This window comes from Sceloporus occidentalis, unplaced genomic scaffold (genome assembly GCF_023333645.1).
Source record: "Sceloporus occidentalis isolate IW3139 unplaced genomic scaffold, rSceOcc1.0.p SCAF_5, whole genome shotgun sequence".
Taxonomy (NCBI): domain Eukaryota; kingdom Metazoa; phylum Chordata; class Lepidosauria; order Squamata; family Phrynosomatidae; genus Sceloporus; species Sceloporus occidentalis.
The window spans coordinates 32,524,737-32,541,803 of NW_028316985.1; the positions used below are offsets into that span (position 1 = coordinate 32,524,737).

General features: G+C 41.9%; 1 protein-coding gene across 1 annotated transcript in view; it reads right to left on the reverse strand.

Annotated features, from left to right (window-relative positions):
- Positions 1-9,500: 9,500 nt before the first annotated feature.
- The window catches only part of PVALB (parvalbumin), a 33,897-nt gene continuing 26,330 nt past the window's right edge, over positions 9,501-17,067 (reverse strand). Inside the window, exons 4-5 of the mRNA XM_089526748.1 lie at positions 12,607-12,716; positions 9,501-9,718 (exon numbers count right to left, since the gene is read on the reverse strand). Coding sequence (XP_089382874.1) covers positions 9,690-9,718; positions 12,607-12,716 — 139 coding nt within the window. The 3' untranslated portion in view covers positions 9,501-9,689. The remainder of the gene's footprint in view (positions 9,719-12,606; positions 12,717-17,067) is intronic.

The window sequence follows — 17,067 nt, forward strand, 5'->3', positions numbered from 1 at the left end:
CCGCGCGGGAGCTGCAGCAGCCAAACCGCGCGGCTCCTGCGTGGAGCAAGAAAGAAGCTCCATTTCGGAGCTTCTTTTTGCGGCGCCTTTATGACATCGCGAGGTGCCGCTGGCGCCTTCGCGACGTCATAGGCGCCACGACACGTCTGGAAGCTATGCGTCCAGTACGTAAACATGGCGGCCCCCATGTGGAAGGGGCGCCGCCATGTTGTACATATTCTATACGTACTAGGGTTAGGGAGGTGCGGAAGCACCGCCCCTTCCTAACCCTAGTACGTATAGAATACGTACTATATGGCGGTTTGTATCCCGCCCCAGGTTATTAAAGGTGCCGCTTCCCCATGGCCTGGAAAAGGGTGTCGTTGGGGCTCATGCCCCAGGACACCCTGGCAGCCGCAGCCAGAGGAGAAAGGGGCCACTTGGCCCCTTTCTCCCTGGCACCGTTCCCGCAGCCATTTGGTGGCTGCAGGAATGAGGCGTGCGCCAGAAGGAGCTCCGTTTCAGAGCTCCTCCTTGCACCATTGTTAGGCTGCCACAAGCGGTCTGGGGTGGCACAAACACGTCATGCCCGTGCCGCACCATTTGGCTGTGGCGTGGCCCTGATGTCATACTAGCGGTGCCCGTGTATACAGGGCGACACCATTATGCCGCCACCAGCACATACTAGGCTTAGGGAGTGTGTTTATGGTGCGTGCTCCCTAACCCTAATACTGGCGCTGGTACACCGCTTTTTGGCAGTCTGTACTGCACCTACATTTGACATCATTTGGTGCGATAACTCATGGTGCCACCCCCACATTGACTTCCTCCCATAAATCCTGTATACAGTGGGTTCTTAGTACACACCTGGTTCCTCTCAATGGGAGCTGTTTGCGTGAGGCTTCTGCGGTGCTGCCGAACCGAAACCTTCTTGGCTCCTCATTTTCATGAGTCCGCTAAAAAGTGAGTTGATGGGATTCATATTCAGGCTCGCTTTGAATTCACTGTGTATTGGTCTGGTGTGGAATCCCAATTTGCTTGTGCTCTGGAACACCACTGCAACCCCCCCCCCCGGGTTGCAAATTTCCCATGATGCAGCGTTTTCAGGGCGCCTGGGGTGAGGAGCGACCACTCTGTTGGCACCAAGGTAAGGCAGGGCTGAAACCTTTCGTGGGGGTTTCGCGCATGTTTCACGTTATCATAATGACGTAATAACGTTGCCCAGTTTTGATCTAGCATTCAAAGGAGGGGGGCTGCTAGGGTTTTCTCCCATGTCCTTTTACTAATCCCAAGCCTCGGGCACATACCTATATATCTCTATCTATCTATCTATCTATCTATCTATCTATCTATCTATCTATTGATATAGATATGCATATACACATAGACATACATATGCACTCCTGTGCATTTGTAATAACCTACACACACACACACACGTGCACGTACACAGGCAAGCATGTGCTCTTAGATCCATGTCTTCTTGTCTATATATGTGTTTATCTTGTCATATATACAAATGCTCTCTTGTATGTTTGTAAATACAGGTACATAATACATACACGCATGCACACACACATATATACATATGCAGAATGAAATATTCATATGCATATATAAATATATATGTATATACGTGCACAAACTCAAAGATGCGCTGTCATATCAATATCTGTCTCCTTGCATCTATGCATGTGCGCGCGTGTGTGTGTGTGTGTGTGTGTATTTTTGTGCTTTGGTCCATACCAATGCAATTTATATATATACCTGCAAACACACAAAGATATGCTGACGTATGCTGACATGTCCCCTTGCATCTATACATATGCACATGTGTATGTGTCTATACCATTACACTTTGGGCTATACCACAGCATTTATATATATATACACACACACACACGCAAACATATGCTGACATATCCTGATAGGTCTCCTTGCATCTATACATGTGCACGCGTGTGTGTGTGTGTGTGTGTGTGTGTGTGTGTGTGTATATATATATATATGTGTGTGTGTGTGTGTACATATATATATGCACCATTACACTTTTGGCTATACCAGAAAGAGAAGCAAATAAATTAAACCAAAAAAAGGGATGGGGATGAAGAAGCAGCAATGCCCACGTTATAACGTGAGGGAGCTAGCTAGATTTAACGCGACGAACTGGGAATTCACGCGAGTCTCAATCACGCCAAACAGGAAAAAGGAAGTGACCTCCTTCTTCACCCTGGAAGCGTAAAAGGTCGCGACCCACTCAGAGCCCCACAGAGCATGCGCAAGGGTCCCGATTCGAATTGTTCAATCCGCATTGTATGGTCTGGTGTGGTAATACAATGTGCACTCACTTCACTTTGCGGGAATCTGCATCGTGCGAATTGCCATCGATTCGAACTGACTCCACAACCCCTCGATTCGGAAGGGCGACCAGGTGTGAAAATACATCAACGTTATGATGTGAATTCACATTGATCGATTTGCACTGACCCTGGATCTGAGCTGGTAAAACCCCGTTTGATAAGGCCCTATGACTCTGGAGACCAGGGGCTGAAACCTCGCTTGACCATGGGAACCCTCTGGGTGACCTTGGGCAAGTCACACTCTCTCAACCTTAGAGAATGGCAATGGCAAACCTCCTCTGAATAAATCTTGCCAAAAACCCCATGATAAGTTTACCTTAGGCTTGTCGTATGTTCGAAACTATTTTAAGGCACACAGCAACGAACAACAACTCTCCCTTCAGATTAAGAGACCTTGAGGAGTTCAGTTTTCCTTGAGATCAAGAACAAGATAGCACATCCCTCCTATTCTTCATACAGAAGCCAGTAAACCCTGGTGACAGAATCAGAATTGTGTCCTTTACCACACCAGAGGCAAAAGGCCAATTTAGGGGTCTCAGAGCAGGTAATCCATCATAGAAAACTCTGTCCTCCAGGACATGCAAAATGACATTATTCTTAATCATGTTTTTGGTGGGTCAAGATATTTTCTTAACTTTATTGGGGGAATAAAGCAATTCTGGGCTTGGCAAATCAGTTTTGCCTTCAGAATTAATTAATTATAAAATTAATTTCATTTATATCCCACCTTTTCTCCCAGATGTGGGATCCAAGGCAATTTACAATACATCAAAAATAAGAGAGAACTAAAAACCAGATGAAAAAAAGTTAAATTAAACGAGTTACATTTTAAATCACCATTAATTTTTAAAAGTGTAAAATCATTGAAAAACAACAATAAAGATACAGGTACAGTACACAAAGAGCACGCGCGCACACACACACACACACACACAAAGACTCCCTGGTCCCTGCAACAAATTTTAGTGTCTCTGTACCACTCTGAACCTGGAACAGGGAGGTGAGTGAGTGAGGTAAAGAGAGAGTCAATCCAAAATAATGAGATGCATCAGTAAGAAATCCCCCCTCCCCCCGGAGTTTTGCTTTTCTTAACATCAGAGGTGAAGATTGTACACCTTCAGATGATGTTGGATGACACATCCCAGCATCCTTAACTGTTCCCTTTTTTCATTAGATCTGATGGGAGTTGCAGTCCAACACCATGTGGAGGGCAGCACAATTCCCATCCACTTTTAAAATATGCCTCAGTGTCCCATTTGTAGTATGTATTACTGTTATGCTCTGGCTGCAGATAGCAAAATGGGGAAAGTATCCTTCTCTCTACCGCCTCTGCTCAAAACTTATTGCTAGTTGTGACTGATGATGTTAGGCTTAGAGCAAACATTAGTATGATGATTCAGTAGATGTCAGCACTTTTTGATACCTCCAGGGCAGAATAAGAAGGACGAAGGACGAAGGTAAATGGTGTGCTATTGTGGAGTTGGAAGTGATCTGCTCAGCTGAACTTCACTCAGAAAGAGCCTTTTTATTTCTATGAAGAAGACAGAGGATGACAGTCTATAGACTTATCAGAGGTTGGTTAATATTCTGTCTACAAACATAGCAGTTTGTCTTCCTATAACTCTGCTTCTTAAAAGTGTAATTGTGCCTTGCTGCCACAGGAGGTCAGTGGCTGCTGAGAAAAAACACTGTTAAGAAATATGATCTGAAACTGTGACCCTATTTACACTTATTTGGGGATCAGGTCCATTAAACTCCACAAAACGTGTTTCTGTACAGGCATACATAGGATAGAACACCGCTGTACAGTGTGCCCTTGTTATCCTCTCAGGTGTGGTTCCAAAACTGTCCATGGATACCAAAATCTGTGGATATTTAAGTCCCATTAAATACAATGGCATAGTAAAATGGTGTCTCTAAAATAAAATGGCAAAATCAAGCTTTGCTTTTTAGAATTGTTTTGAATATTTTCAAGCTCTATTTCTTTTTTGACAGTTACTAGGGCATGATGAATGTATATTACAATGTATACATGCTACATAGTTCTGGGGAAGTAACATGGTGTAGTGGCCTGGGTGTTGGACTATGGTTCTTCCTGTGAATCTCCACTCAACCAAGGAAAACCACTGGGTGACCTTGGACAAGTCATGTTCTCTCAGCCTCAGAGGATGACAATGGTAGCCTGCCTCAGAACAAATCTTGCTAAGAAAACCTCCTGATAGTGTATTTCTTTCTGGGTTCTGTGGGGCTAACTGTAACTGAACATTGCAAACACAATTACAGCTTAAGCTCATATATATATATATATATATATATATATATATATAGAGAGAGAGAGAGAGAGAGAGAGGCGGGGGCATAGTGGGAAACCAGGATTCACTTCTGTGATCAGCAATGAAACCCACTGGGTGACCTTGGGCAAGTCATGTGCTCTCAGCCTAATGGAAAGGCAGTGGCACACCTCCTCTGAACAAATCTTGCTAAGAAAACCTCAAGATAAGTTCACCTTTGGGTTGCCATAAATCAGAAATGACTGGAAGGCACACAACACACACATATATTTAATAACAATACAACAAACTGTATAATAAATATGACACATATACATTTCCCCAAAGTCCCATGCAACAAATGAGCTGCTGGTACAGGAGTTGGTTACAAGAATCCTCTGCATGTGCTGCTCAACAGTATTGCAATTTTTGGATACAATCTTAAATCTCTAAAGGCATGCAATATAAGTGCAAATGCATAACAAAAATTCCTCTATAAAGCACTCCTTTGTCTCCTCCTAAATACGCAATTTAAAATCTTGCTTCTTTGTTCAAAATGAAAAGGGCTTAATCCTCTTATCACTGGCAACAACAGCTCTTCCTCTCTTTCTGAACTCACCCAAGAAGAACAGCCCCTTCTTTAGGGTTTCCCTACCCAGTGCACCAAACCAATAATTCACAGAGGGCATAACAGATTCACCTTAAGGTTACCATATGTCAGAAATAACTTGAAGGCGCACAACAAAAACACCACACACATTTCGGGTAGTAGTGGGTGGGTTTGATGAGCCTTGATCTTCTGCTTGTACTGCTTGAATCTTTGGTGTGTGTCTAAGGTGATGGGGCTGTCTTGCTGTCTGAAACAAAAACCAAGATGGTGCTGCTTCCGTCACTCCACATACAGAAACTGATTGGGTTTTCTGTTGTATTTTGTTTTAATTCTGGTAATGGTATAGCATCCTCCACCACACTTGAGAGCAATAGACCAGTTTTGGAGATCAGAACAGGTCATAATAACACAGTTCTGTCTGAAGCAGATGCCTCGCTCTACCAGTGTACGACCAGTATGACCAATGTTGTCAACCTCAGTGGCATGACGGGAAGAGTGCTGTTGGTGTGAAGCAGCTGAATTTTTAAAATTTGAAGAATTCTTGCAATAATTCTTCCTGCAGTAGCAGGAAGGGAGTGGATCCAAAATGGCAATACCTTGAAAGTCAGAGGTGAGACTGGAGTGTCATAGGATGTTAATGGGAGTACAGCATCCAGATGGAAAACAGGATAGACAGGGCTCCTTTGCCTTTAATAATTCATTTCTAGCTTGTGTGCTGTGTGCCTTCAAGCTGTTTCCAACTTATGGCAGCCCTAAGGGAGGGCCCTATCACAGGGTTTTCTTGACAGAGGTATGTTCAGAGGTATGTCATTGCCTTCCCCTGAGGCTGAGAGCATGTATATTGCCCAAGTTCACCCAATGGATTTCATGGTCGGGCTGAGAATCTAACCTAGTCTCCAGTCATAGTCCAAGACTCAAACCATCATGCCATGCTGGCTCTCATTTGTTGCTTGTACTATGCCTTTTTCAATGCAACTGTCAAGGGGCACAGGAATCCTATCTTTTTTGTGCTTGCAGTAGGAAAGCTGTGGGCATTGGCAACTCTTTAGCATGCTGATATGTTCAACTAATTTGGTACATGTGTGCTCAGTAATGTAGTGGAGCCACCATGATATACAATGTTGAAAGCTTGGAACAGGGATTATTTGCCATCCTGCTCTGCTTCCCTAAGCATAGCTGCAATCTTATTATTATCTTGCGAGGGGGGAGGGGAGCAGAATTCTTTTTTCAGATATTGAAATTTTTGGAGATTGGTCATGAATGTGCAATTGAGATCCACTGGGGGCGCAGTGGTTTAATGCCTGTACTGCAGCCATTCACTCAAGACCACAAGGTTGCGAGTTCAAGACCAGCAAAAGGGCCCAAGCTCGACTCAGGCTTGCATCCTTCCGAGGTCGCTAAAATGAGTACCCAGACTGTTGGGGGCAAATTAGCTTACTTGCTAATTAGCTTACTTGCTGTTCACCGCTATGATCTTTGGAATAGCGGTATGTAAATAAAACAAATTAAAATTATTATTATAAGCTTGATTTTTTAAAAAAACTTGTTCCTTGTAGTGACAGTACTGGTTTGATGGAACTGGCTAAAACCTTGCCTTCTAATGATCAGTTCTGAATAGTTGGTGAGATAGTGGAGCTGTAGATACCAGTTTATTTCTCCAGGACCCCTGAGTCTTCATCATGGAAGATGAACCTAAAGAAAATAACTCCACTTTCTATGTTTTTGACAATAGGACTTATTGTATAAACTCATGTATAAGTCTAGAAATTTGAGTCAAAAATTGATCCAAAAATCTGGGTTGACTTATACACAGACAAATGTATCAAAAAGGTACCATCTCCTTCACTAAGTAGAGTGGCGAAAGGTGAGAGCTTAGTGCATTCTGGGAACTGCTAAAAGAGGGTTCTGACCCCTTTTACTCTCTCTGCCACACTGCTTCTGAACTTTTTGTATATCTGGGCAGGAAAATGGTGATGGTGGCAGTTCTTTGACATCAAAAGAGCACTGAGAGGAACTGGTATTTGAAGGATTTGGATAAGACATATGTGTGTGTCAGCTTTTCTCAGTCAAAACAGGCAAAGTTATCACATTCAAGTTAAAGGCTATAATCACTCCTGAGAGGCTGTACAGATCACCCCTAAGGGGCGGCCTGCAGTCACCTTCAGCTGCGCTGGATGGGGGCTGCAGCAACCGCATGTAGTGACCCTGATCTGGCCTTTCCATGGCACAAAAAGGAGTCTCAAAAATGGCTCCTTTTTGCACCCTGCAAAGGGCACAATAGCAGTGGTGCAATAGCTTCAAGGTTCTCCTTTGGTGCTGCATCATGTGGATGCAGTGCCAGAGGAGCATCCGTGTGGAGTGGCACACAGTATCATGGCACCCTGGGGGCAGAGTCAGGGCATGCACCATGTGGATGCCATGCCTCGACTCCGCCCCTAGGCTGGCTTTAATGGCCAGTCTGCACAGGGCCATAGACACCACTTCCTTGCTTTGTCTTCATCCTTTTGACATGTATGCATTTTCTTAGCCCCACCTATGCCTAGCTGTCTCCCTGACACATTGCACAGCCATCGTTTACCGTGTTCCTTCCTCATCCACCCATTCTTTAGTGTGAGCACAGTTATGTCTGTTAAAATTTTGTAAGTTCTTTGATATCACTTTCCTTTGCTTCATCCTTTATATCCTTTGTTATATACTATAGGTTTTATCCATGGGTCATATCAAAATCTATAATTTTGACCCCCAAACATGTCCTCAAGTTATGCATGGGGTTGACTTACAGTCAAGTATGTCTGGTACACTTTTGGCAGTTGTGTTTAAAGGTATACAATAGTCCACAAAATGTGCAGCAGGGCAAAATACTGGATATGTAGTTGGAAAGCTGATAGGTATGTAGTTGGGGGACAGTAGGAGATAGAGACCTATTATGTATTGGAGGCAGAACACTGTAATTTGTAACAACATGCAAAATCCACAACCTTCAAAAATGTACCTTCTTGGAGGACCACTCTCAGAATCCCCAACCAGTGTGGGGTCTGGGAACTGTCATCTGAAAAAACTAGATTTTACAAGCTGCAAAACCCCTTGTTGAAGTTTTAAAAGGATTCAAGGATTGTTCTGGACCTACAAATATTTCAGTGTTTGGGATGTACCAACTGCAGAGGTCAGCATCCACAACTGATGGCTTCCACGTCACAAGGGTGGCAAATATTGTCCAAGTTTTTGTCTAGATTTTAAATGAACTATTGAAGGTGGTGAAACTGTATGGCATCTGGTTTAGTACTGTGGATATCTCCATTAGAGTTCAGACTCTATTGTGGGGTGGATTCATACATACTGGAACCAGGAAGCCATGAATCACTTCTGAAAGTCCGTTGAAGCAATGGGAATATATAAATAGCTTTATCAATAAGGTAGTCTAACAAACGAATTATCACTGTATGATAGGTAAAAACTAGTCACTCCTATAAAGAAACTGCCATTATACAGAGTGCTAATAAATGAGCAAAGCATGCTTTGTCTTTCACTTGAATAATGTGGTGTCTGATGGAGCATTTGCGCAGCTGCAAAATTTATTTAATCCCCTCCCCTGAGTTTTGTTTTGTTCTTATTTTGATTTTTTACACTGCAGAAGAGTAGCAAACTTCCACTAGGATGTAAGAGGCACCTTTGAAATTTGAGAAGCAACCACTGTGTTGGATCAGATCTAAAATACAAATGCAGCCTGTTGTCAAGGATTAAAAGAACAAAGCAATATTTTCATAAGGCAGGGGCATGAAAATAATTCATCAGCGGCCTCAGCGAAACTATTTATTCTCTAATCATCTGGATTTCTTCAAGATAGTGAAAGATTTTCCAACAATATTTCACCAGAAAAAGTAATGTGAGGTGAGCCATTAAGATATTTTGCAGCTTCAAATATTTAATCAAAGGACTTGGCTACCAAATGAAGTTGTGCGGTTCTTATCACTAGAGATATGTTGCGTGTGTGAGAGTGTCTGTGCATGCATGTTTCATTTAATCCAGGAGACTTTTAGGACAACAAAATCAGTCTTGCCACAAAGCAGCAAGATGAGATTAAATTATTTACCATTCCCATATTTCTGCTGAAGTAATTTTGCTAAATGTTTCTGTCCTTACAATGCCCTTTGCTGCAGAAAGAGGGGTAACCTAACAGGCCAAAGGAATATACCCCTAACCCCACCCTGGTTTTCCCTTCCTTTCCACCCCCCTTTCAAATCACAATAAAATGGGGCAAATTAAAAAGGCAGAGAGTGGAGCCCAGATTGATGTGACCTTTATTATTTTAACAGTATCTTTCAGCACAGTTACAGAGTTGCAGGGCTGCAGAGAACAGAGTTGGAGTATAAAACAACATAAATAAATAGAAGAAGAACCAAGGAGGTCAGCAGAAAACAGTTGGAATCAGGCGGTGAAGGGTGAACAAAGGGTTTGGATTGGTCGACGCCTTTATGATTCAGCCACCATGGTTGTGAATTCTGGAAGGGAGACAGAGATGACAATAAAAAGGAGGAATGGAAGAAGAGGGGGGAAGGAATGTAGCAGCACCTTTAAGATTAACTGGATTTTATTTTAGCATTCACTCATTTTAGCATGAGCTTTCATGGGTATAAATTTACTTCTTCAGATGCACTACAGAGTAATATTAAAGCCTCAGGTATAAAGCATATTTATGGAGTGGAATAGCAAGTTGTGAATATTTCCTTAAATCCATAAATCCTAAAATGTAATAAACTGATACAGGAATTGCAGTCCAAAAACATTGACATGGCCCCAGTTGCCCACCCCTGCACTAGAGAAGTCAATAGTTTATGGCTAACACCTCAGAGACTGTTTTTAAAAATTAGTAAGAGAATAGTTGCTATCCTGGGACAACCCAATTTAGGTAGGCAATCTTACACACACTCCTGAAAGTTTTGCACTACAAATCCTATACACTCCAGCCTGTGGTCAAAGATTGTGAATTGTTTAGTCTAAATATCTGTTGGACACAAGATTGTCTAACTCTGCTTCAGACCATTCCCACATTGTTGCTTTGTATTATCCGATGTCGCATCCAACAGCTAAAAACAACCATGTTCAAATCTTGACATGTGATTTTGTTACATGGCATAGCACATCAGACACTTTCAAAAACTGAGTATCACAGTTCTAAAGACTGGAATATTAGAAGAAAGAGTAAAGTGGATGGCTTCTTCACTGCTTTGGGATCTTTGTCATCTACAAGTTCTTTCTCAAGCAACGTATCGCTCATGATCAGGATGGAATTTCTGTCAGTGTAATATGAGAGAGCCAACAACAAGAGAGCATAAGATTGGGAGAGCCAGCAAGCTGTATTGTTTTGACTGTTGGACTATTGACTCTGGGATACTGCGATTCAAATCTGTACTTAGCCATGGAAACCTACTGCATGACTTTAGGCAAATCACATGCTCTCAGCCTCATAGAAAGGCAATGGCAAACCCCCTCTGAAAAAATCTTGCCAGGAAAACCATATGATAGGCTCTCCTTAGAGTCACCATAAATCAGTAATGACTTGAAGGCACACAAGAACAGCTACAATTGGTGAGATGCAGATTCCAGTCCCTGCTGAGCCATAAGACTGAATGACTTTGAGCCAGTCACTTTCCCTCATCTGATCTACCTCACAGGGTTATTGTGATTATGTACAGCACCTCGATAACTTGATATCTTTCTGTCTAAGCATGGTGTAATGCAGGGATGTACAGAGGGTACATCAGCCAATTCTCTGCCTCACCAAGACCCACTGCAAATTGTACAAGGCTTGAGGATGAGCCAAAATATTTACTCCAAAGTGGCTGGAAAACCACTTACAGTTTCATTTTGAGGTTTGGTGGGGACCTGCACCTTGTTTTAATGAAAAACTTTAATGGAAAACTCCTGGAAGTTTATAGGAAATCACTTATTAACACAAAACAATTTTTGGTGGGGGGCAGGATTGGAAGGTAGGATTGGGATATGAAGGCCCATATTTCTTTTATGTGGGGGGTGGTCCGGAACGGATCCCCCGTGTAAAAGAAGGGCGCACTGTATAGTGTCTAGATCAGGGGAAATAATAGTTCCACTCTACTAGAAAAGAGATTCCACTTAAACATTAGGAAGAACCTTTTGATGGTAAGAGCTAAATATGCTGCCTTAGGGTGTGGTGGAGTTTTCTTCTTTGGTTGGGAGTGCTTTGACTGTATTTTACTGCTTGGGAGGGGATAGTCTGGATGGCCCTTGTGATCTCTTCCAACTGTGATTCTATGATTCTATAACTGAGACTTTTAGAAAATTCAGTATAATCCAGATATACATAAAAGCAAACATTTGAAAGAATATGCCTCCATTAGCCCTGTGTAATACATCATGTGTACAAAGAAATCCAATGGAAATGTGGGTGGGTGTTGTTGAAAATGACATCCGTTTCTTGTTCAAGAAACATCTGTACTGAGTTTACTGGATTTAGTTTCTGGAGCAATTTTCACAAGAAAGCTATGCATGAGACTTTAGCATTTTTTAATTTTCAGATCTTTGGCATCTGATTGTCAAAGCAATTTGAGAAGTGTTACAAATGTTGATTGCCAACAGAAGTATTTGATATGGACATTTATTGCTACTTTTTAGATTAGATTAGTTTAGATTGTACACCTTTGGCAAGGCTGTTTGTTTTATTTTTGTACACCATGAAGATTTGATGGTGCTATATACATAAATAATTCTGCCATTTGCTTTTCTCATTTTCAGATAACTGAGTATATTTATGTATATTTAATAATAAATGAGTATATTTAATGAGTATATCAGGTGAAACAGGATTTTGGCCAATATGTTTACACAGAAATATTATTTTCTGTACAGAAAAGGCTATATCCGCAGAAATAATGCTGTTTTCTATATATGAAAAATCAACCATGTGTGAATTTTGTGCAGAATAAGACTATATTACAAAATAAATGGTGCAAGGAACAGCTTTTTATGTGCAGGAAATAATATTTCTTTGTAGAAAATTATTCTTTTCTGTGCAGAAAATGCTTTTTCATGTGAGGAAGTTACTGTTTCCTATGCAATACAACCACATGCGAATTTGTGCAGAATAAGTTCCGAACTGCAAAGCTTCTCATCAATCAAGAACTCTTCAAGGATTTTTCAACAGTTTTTTCCACCCCCTGAAGACCCTTACACACACACACACACACACACACACACACACACACACACACACACAATCTTCTATAGCTTCTAATGTGTGCCAATATGCATTTAGGGAAACATCCAATTTGAATGCATTGTCAAGCTTTCTATGGAATTCTTTCAATGTAAGTTCTTTGAGCCACATTTGAACTCTCCAGGGCAGAACACTCACCATCAACACCAATTTTGCCATCCCCATCTTTATCTCCCGCAGCCAAGAATGCCTTAGTTTCTTTATCAGAGAGGTCCCTGCCATCAGGAGTAAAGCCTTTCAATACGAACCTATGAAGACAGAGATAGGGGGACTGGTTGAGGTGGTTTTATATACTGTAGCTATACATATACATAATTTGAATTTATACAGTACTTTTCCTTCAATGTAGTTTACAAGAGAATTAAAACACTATAAAACATGATACCATTAAGCTTTTAAAAATAAAAATTTAAAGAATCACATCAAAAGCACTTGTTACTGTGGTGTCATAGTGGTTAGACTGAGTGTCAGATTTGGTAAATCAAGATTCTGGTCCCCGCTGTGCCATGAAATTTGCCAAATGACCTGGGGCCACTCAGTCTCAGCTTGCCCTAATTCAGGTTGAGAGATGTGCATGTGTTCTTGAATTCATTTGAAAGGAAGATAGGATATGTTGTTGTTGTATACCTTCAAGTTGGGGTGGGTGGGTTTATAGTTCTCAGAATCTTCTAAACAGTGTAGACATTGGCTTTACTGGATGAGGGATTCTGGGGATTGTAATCCCAACAAGTAGCATGTCCAAATCTAGTAGTAGTTTATATCTCGGACAATGTGATTCCTTAGGTATTCCAGGCACAATTTGCAAAGCCTAAGGACAAAGTGGTAAACTAGCAGAGCATTCAAAGGACCAGTGTCTCATGTTCCCAGAAGCTATTATTCAATGAAAACAGAATTTTCCAGATTGTCTTCAAGGTGGGCTAATTGAAAATCCATTACAGTAGCCAAGCTGAGTCATTTACTGCAGCATGCACAAAAGAGGGTAATGTCCAGGAAAACACTGAGATTATGGATCAGCTACAAGTGATGGATGACCAGAGCTGGATCCAAAGTTACTACAAAGGGGCAACTCGATCTTTCAGGAAGGGGGATATGACCTTAGCCAGAGGTAGCATTTCCTTTAAAGTTTAACATGGGGGAAGTAAATTGCCATATTTGTGGACAGTTTGGGATGCTTGTGACTGGTTTGGGGGCAAAAAAAAAATCATCCCAAAATGTATGTTAAAAATATAAAAGGGAGGTCAAGGGCTTCAGGAGCCAGTATTTTGGGCTCCGAGGGCCACATGCAGCATGTCAGGTGCATTTGCCTACCTCTGCCCTAAATCCTTGTCAACAGGACCATCACCATCCACCAGCATAAATAATAATAATAAATAAAAAATTTATTTATATACCGCCCTTCTACAAAATCAGGGCGGTGCACAACATTCCACAAATTATAATAATACATATAAACAAATTATACATTCAGTTAAAATCCAATAAAATAATAAAAGACTCCAGCCAGCTTGCCGTTGCTGACGAAGAGAAGAGGGTAGGGTTATTTGGGGCTCATATCAGGGTATGCCTGTGTGAATAGAAAAGTCTTCAGCCCCTTTTTAAACTGGGCCTGGGAGGTGGCCGAGCGGAGCTCGATGGGCAGAGAGTTCCAGAGGTTGGGGGCTGAGATAGTGAAGGCCCTCCTAGAAGTGGAAGCTAATCTATCCCCTGGAACCCTTAGCAACTGCTGCCCAATTGTTCTGAGTGTGCGAGGCGGATTGTATGGAGAGAGGCGGTCCTCAAGGTACTCTGGGCCCAAGCCATTTAGGGCTTTATAGGTAATAACCATAGGGACCCTGGAACTTGTTTTAAGTTGGGCAGGCAGGTCATTGAGAGCCAGTGTGGTTTAGTGGTTTGCACTGGGCTACAGCTCTGGAGAACACGGTTCTAAACCCTGCTCAGCCACAGAAACCCACTGGGTGACCTTTAGCAAAACTCACACTCTCATCCTTGTAGGAAGACAAAGGCAAGCCTCCCTCTGAAGAAATGTTGCCAAGAAAACCCTATGATAGGTTTGCCTTAGAGTCACCAAAAGTTGCAAATGACTTGAAGGCATACAACAAGAAAAGACAGGTTATTATGAATTTTGTGTAATTACAGTACAAACCAGTAAAAAACATAGGATACAGTGGACAACAACAACAACAAAAACAACTATAATAACATAACTATCAGCTTAAGAAAATGACAAAATAGTAAATAAAATATTGTAAAATTGTTTAAAGCATAAAAGTAATATGTCAAGGAACAGAGTGAATGCAAGAGTGAATATTAACTGACTGCAAAGATGGCTAAAAGAGACAGTGTGGTGTAGTGGTTTGAGTGCTGGTCTAGGACTGTGAGAGATCATGGCTTGAATCCCCAGTGAGTCATGGAAACCTTGGGCAAGTCACACTCTTTAAGCTTCAGAGAAAGGCAATGGCAACCTCACCTCTGAATAAATCCTGCTAAGAAAACTGTGTGACAGTGTCACCATAATTAGGAATGACTTGAGGGCACACAACAACAGCGATGGCTATAAATGAGAATACTTCTCATTGGTAGGTTCTCAGCCAACTCAACTACACATGAGTCTTGGTGGTACTGATCCATGGTGTCTGGTTATTTCAGTAGAGGCTCCTTCACACACGCACACACAGATACACACAGAGAGATCAGTCTAGCCTTGTGACGGTTCATACCCCTCTCCCCCATTCTGGCATCCATGCATCTCCATTTTGCCTCAACTGAAATTCAGTTTATTCATTCTTATCCAGCCCACTGCTGAATTCAGGCACTGCAAGCTAGGATGTAAAGGAACAATTGGTTCTTGTTCTTTCTGGTGAGGGTGACCTTCTTAATGTCACCAAAAGAGTGAAAATTGTCACATGAAACTACTTCAGGTAGGAGAGAGTCTCACTAGGGAACGCTCAATTTCCAATGCTTCAGCAGTTATTTCAAGCCATGTTACAGATTCCTTCCAGCCGTTGCTCTCTTTTGAGAATTCTTTCTCCTTTTAAATGTTTTTGTTCTGTGCTCAATCCATGCACATACGGAGGGGGATACAAAGAAAGAGCTGTAGGACTTGTTCCTTGAATCCAGACCCCTTTCTTGAATTTTATTTTTCTCTTTTTAAAAAATAAATAAATACAGCCAGTATTCAGCCCAATGGCTTGATAAGAGGAACACTCTGTGGTTATTTGTATTTTTCTGATATTTCCATGGCCGAGTAGGGATTTGAACCCTGCTCTCCAGAGTTGTAATCCAGTGCTCAAACTACTACATTATGCTGGCTCATGTTTAAGAAAAAAAAAAAAAAAGGAGTGAATTTAGATTTTCAGAATCCAATGCCCCCTCACCTCCTCATTTGCAGAAAGGGAAAAGAACCTTGCTAGTCCTGGAGGTGACATATTTAACATTAACACACACACACCCTGCATGTATGTTTCAGTGATTTAAGCCTGATACAGGTTGAGATCTAGCAATTTCTCCACCCCAGTTTCCTCCTCAAACTATGTCCACCAGATCCCACCCCCCCCAATCAATTAATTTTACACTTTCAGGCACTAGTCCCTTCACATGATGCCAAGAGTGACAGGAAGGTTCAGGGAAAAACCACTTCCGATTCTAAAAAAAAGGATTCTCTCCATCAATAAGAGAGGACACACCTTGTTCAGAGGAGTGTCACTGCTCCTGAAAAGCATCACACAGCAGCAATTCTTACTTCTAAGCCAAGAAAAAAAAAATAGATGGTGTATCGGAGGAACTTGGGGGTATAAAAAAGACAGTAGGGCTGTCTGTGACCCACAAGCCACATTAATTCATAGCTATTTATTACAGAAGTTTTGGCCTATAGTGCCCAGATTAATGCCAGCCAGCATGACCTAAAGCTGTGGCAGCAAGTACCAGGCAGACCTCCTTCTCCATCCATGGACCACTGCCTCCATGAAGAGGGAGAGCCATACATCCTGTGATCCTTATAGTACTCTCCCAGGGATCATAGGATTGAAGACTAAACCATTTGAACAACATTCAGTTCTAATTTCAGGAAAATACAAATAACCACAGAATGTTCATCTTACTGAGCTATTAAGTTGAATACTGCCTACACACACACACACAGACACACATTCAAGGAAGGATTCAAAAACCGAGCCCTGCAGCTCTTCTTTTCTGGCTATTGTTTTTTTTTAAGTAATATTTTCAAATGCTGTGAACATATTACTACTACATCAGGATGTAATTCTTCACCAATATTCTTGAAAGAAGCAATGGCCTCATTCCCACTTGTACCTTTAGAACTGATTCCTGAACCAATTCCTGAAACTAGTTCAACAAAAATCATGGTTCCCACTGTGTTTGCTCCAGTTTCAGGAATCGTTTCAGGATTCGGGAAGGGAATGAGGTGATGGGGGCAGCTGCAATGGCCCTTCCTTTCATTGGCTTCTCCTGGCCCTGACATTCCTGGCCCAGCCTCCTTGCCAGTTTCCCTGTGGCCTCCTTCCATTCCTCATGGCTGGGGAATCCAGGATAGTAGGTCATAGAGAAGTTGGGGAAGCCTTGCAACTTCCTTCTCATTCCCCA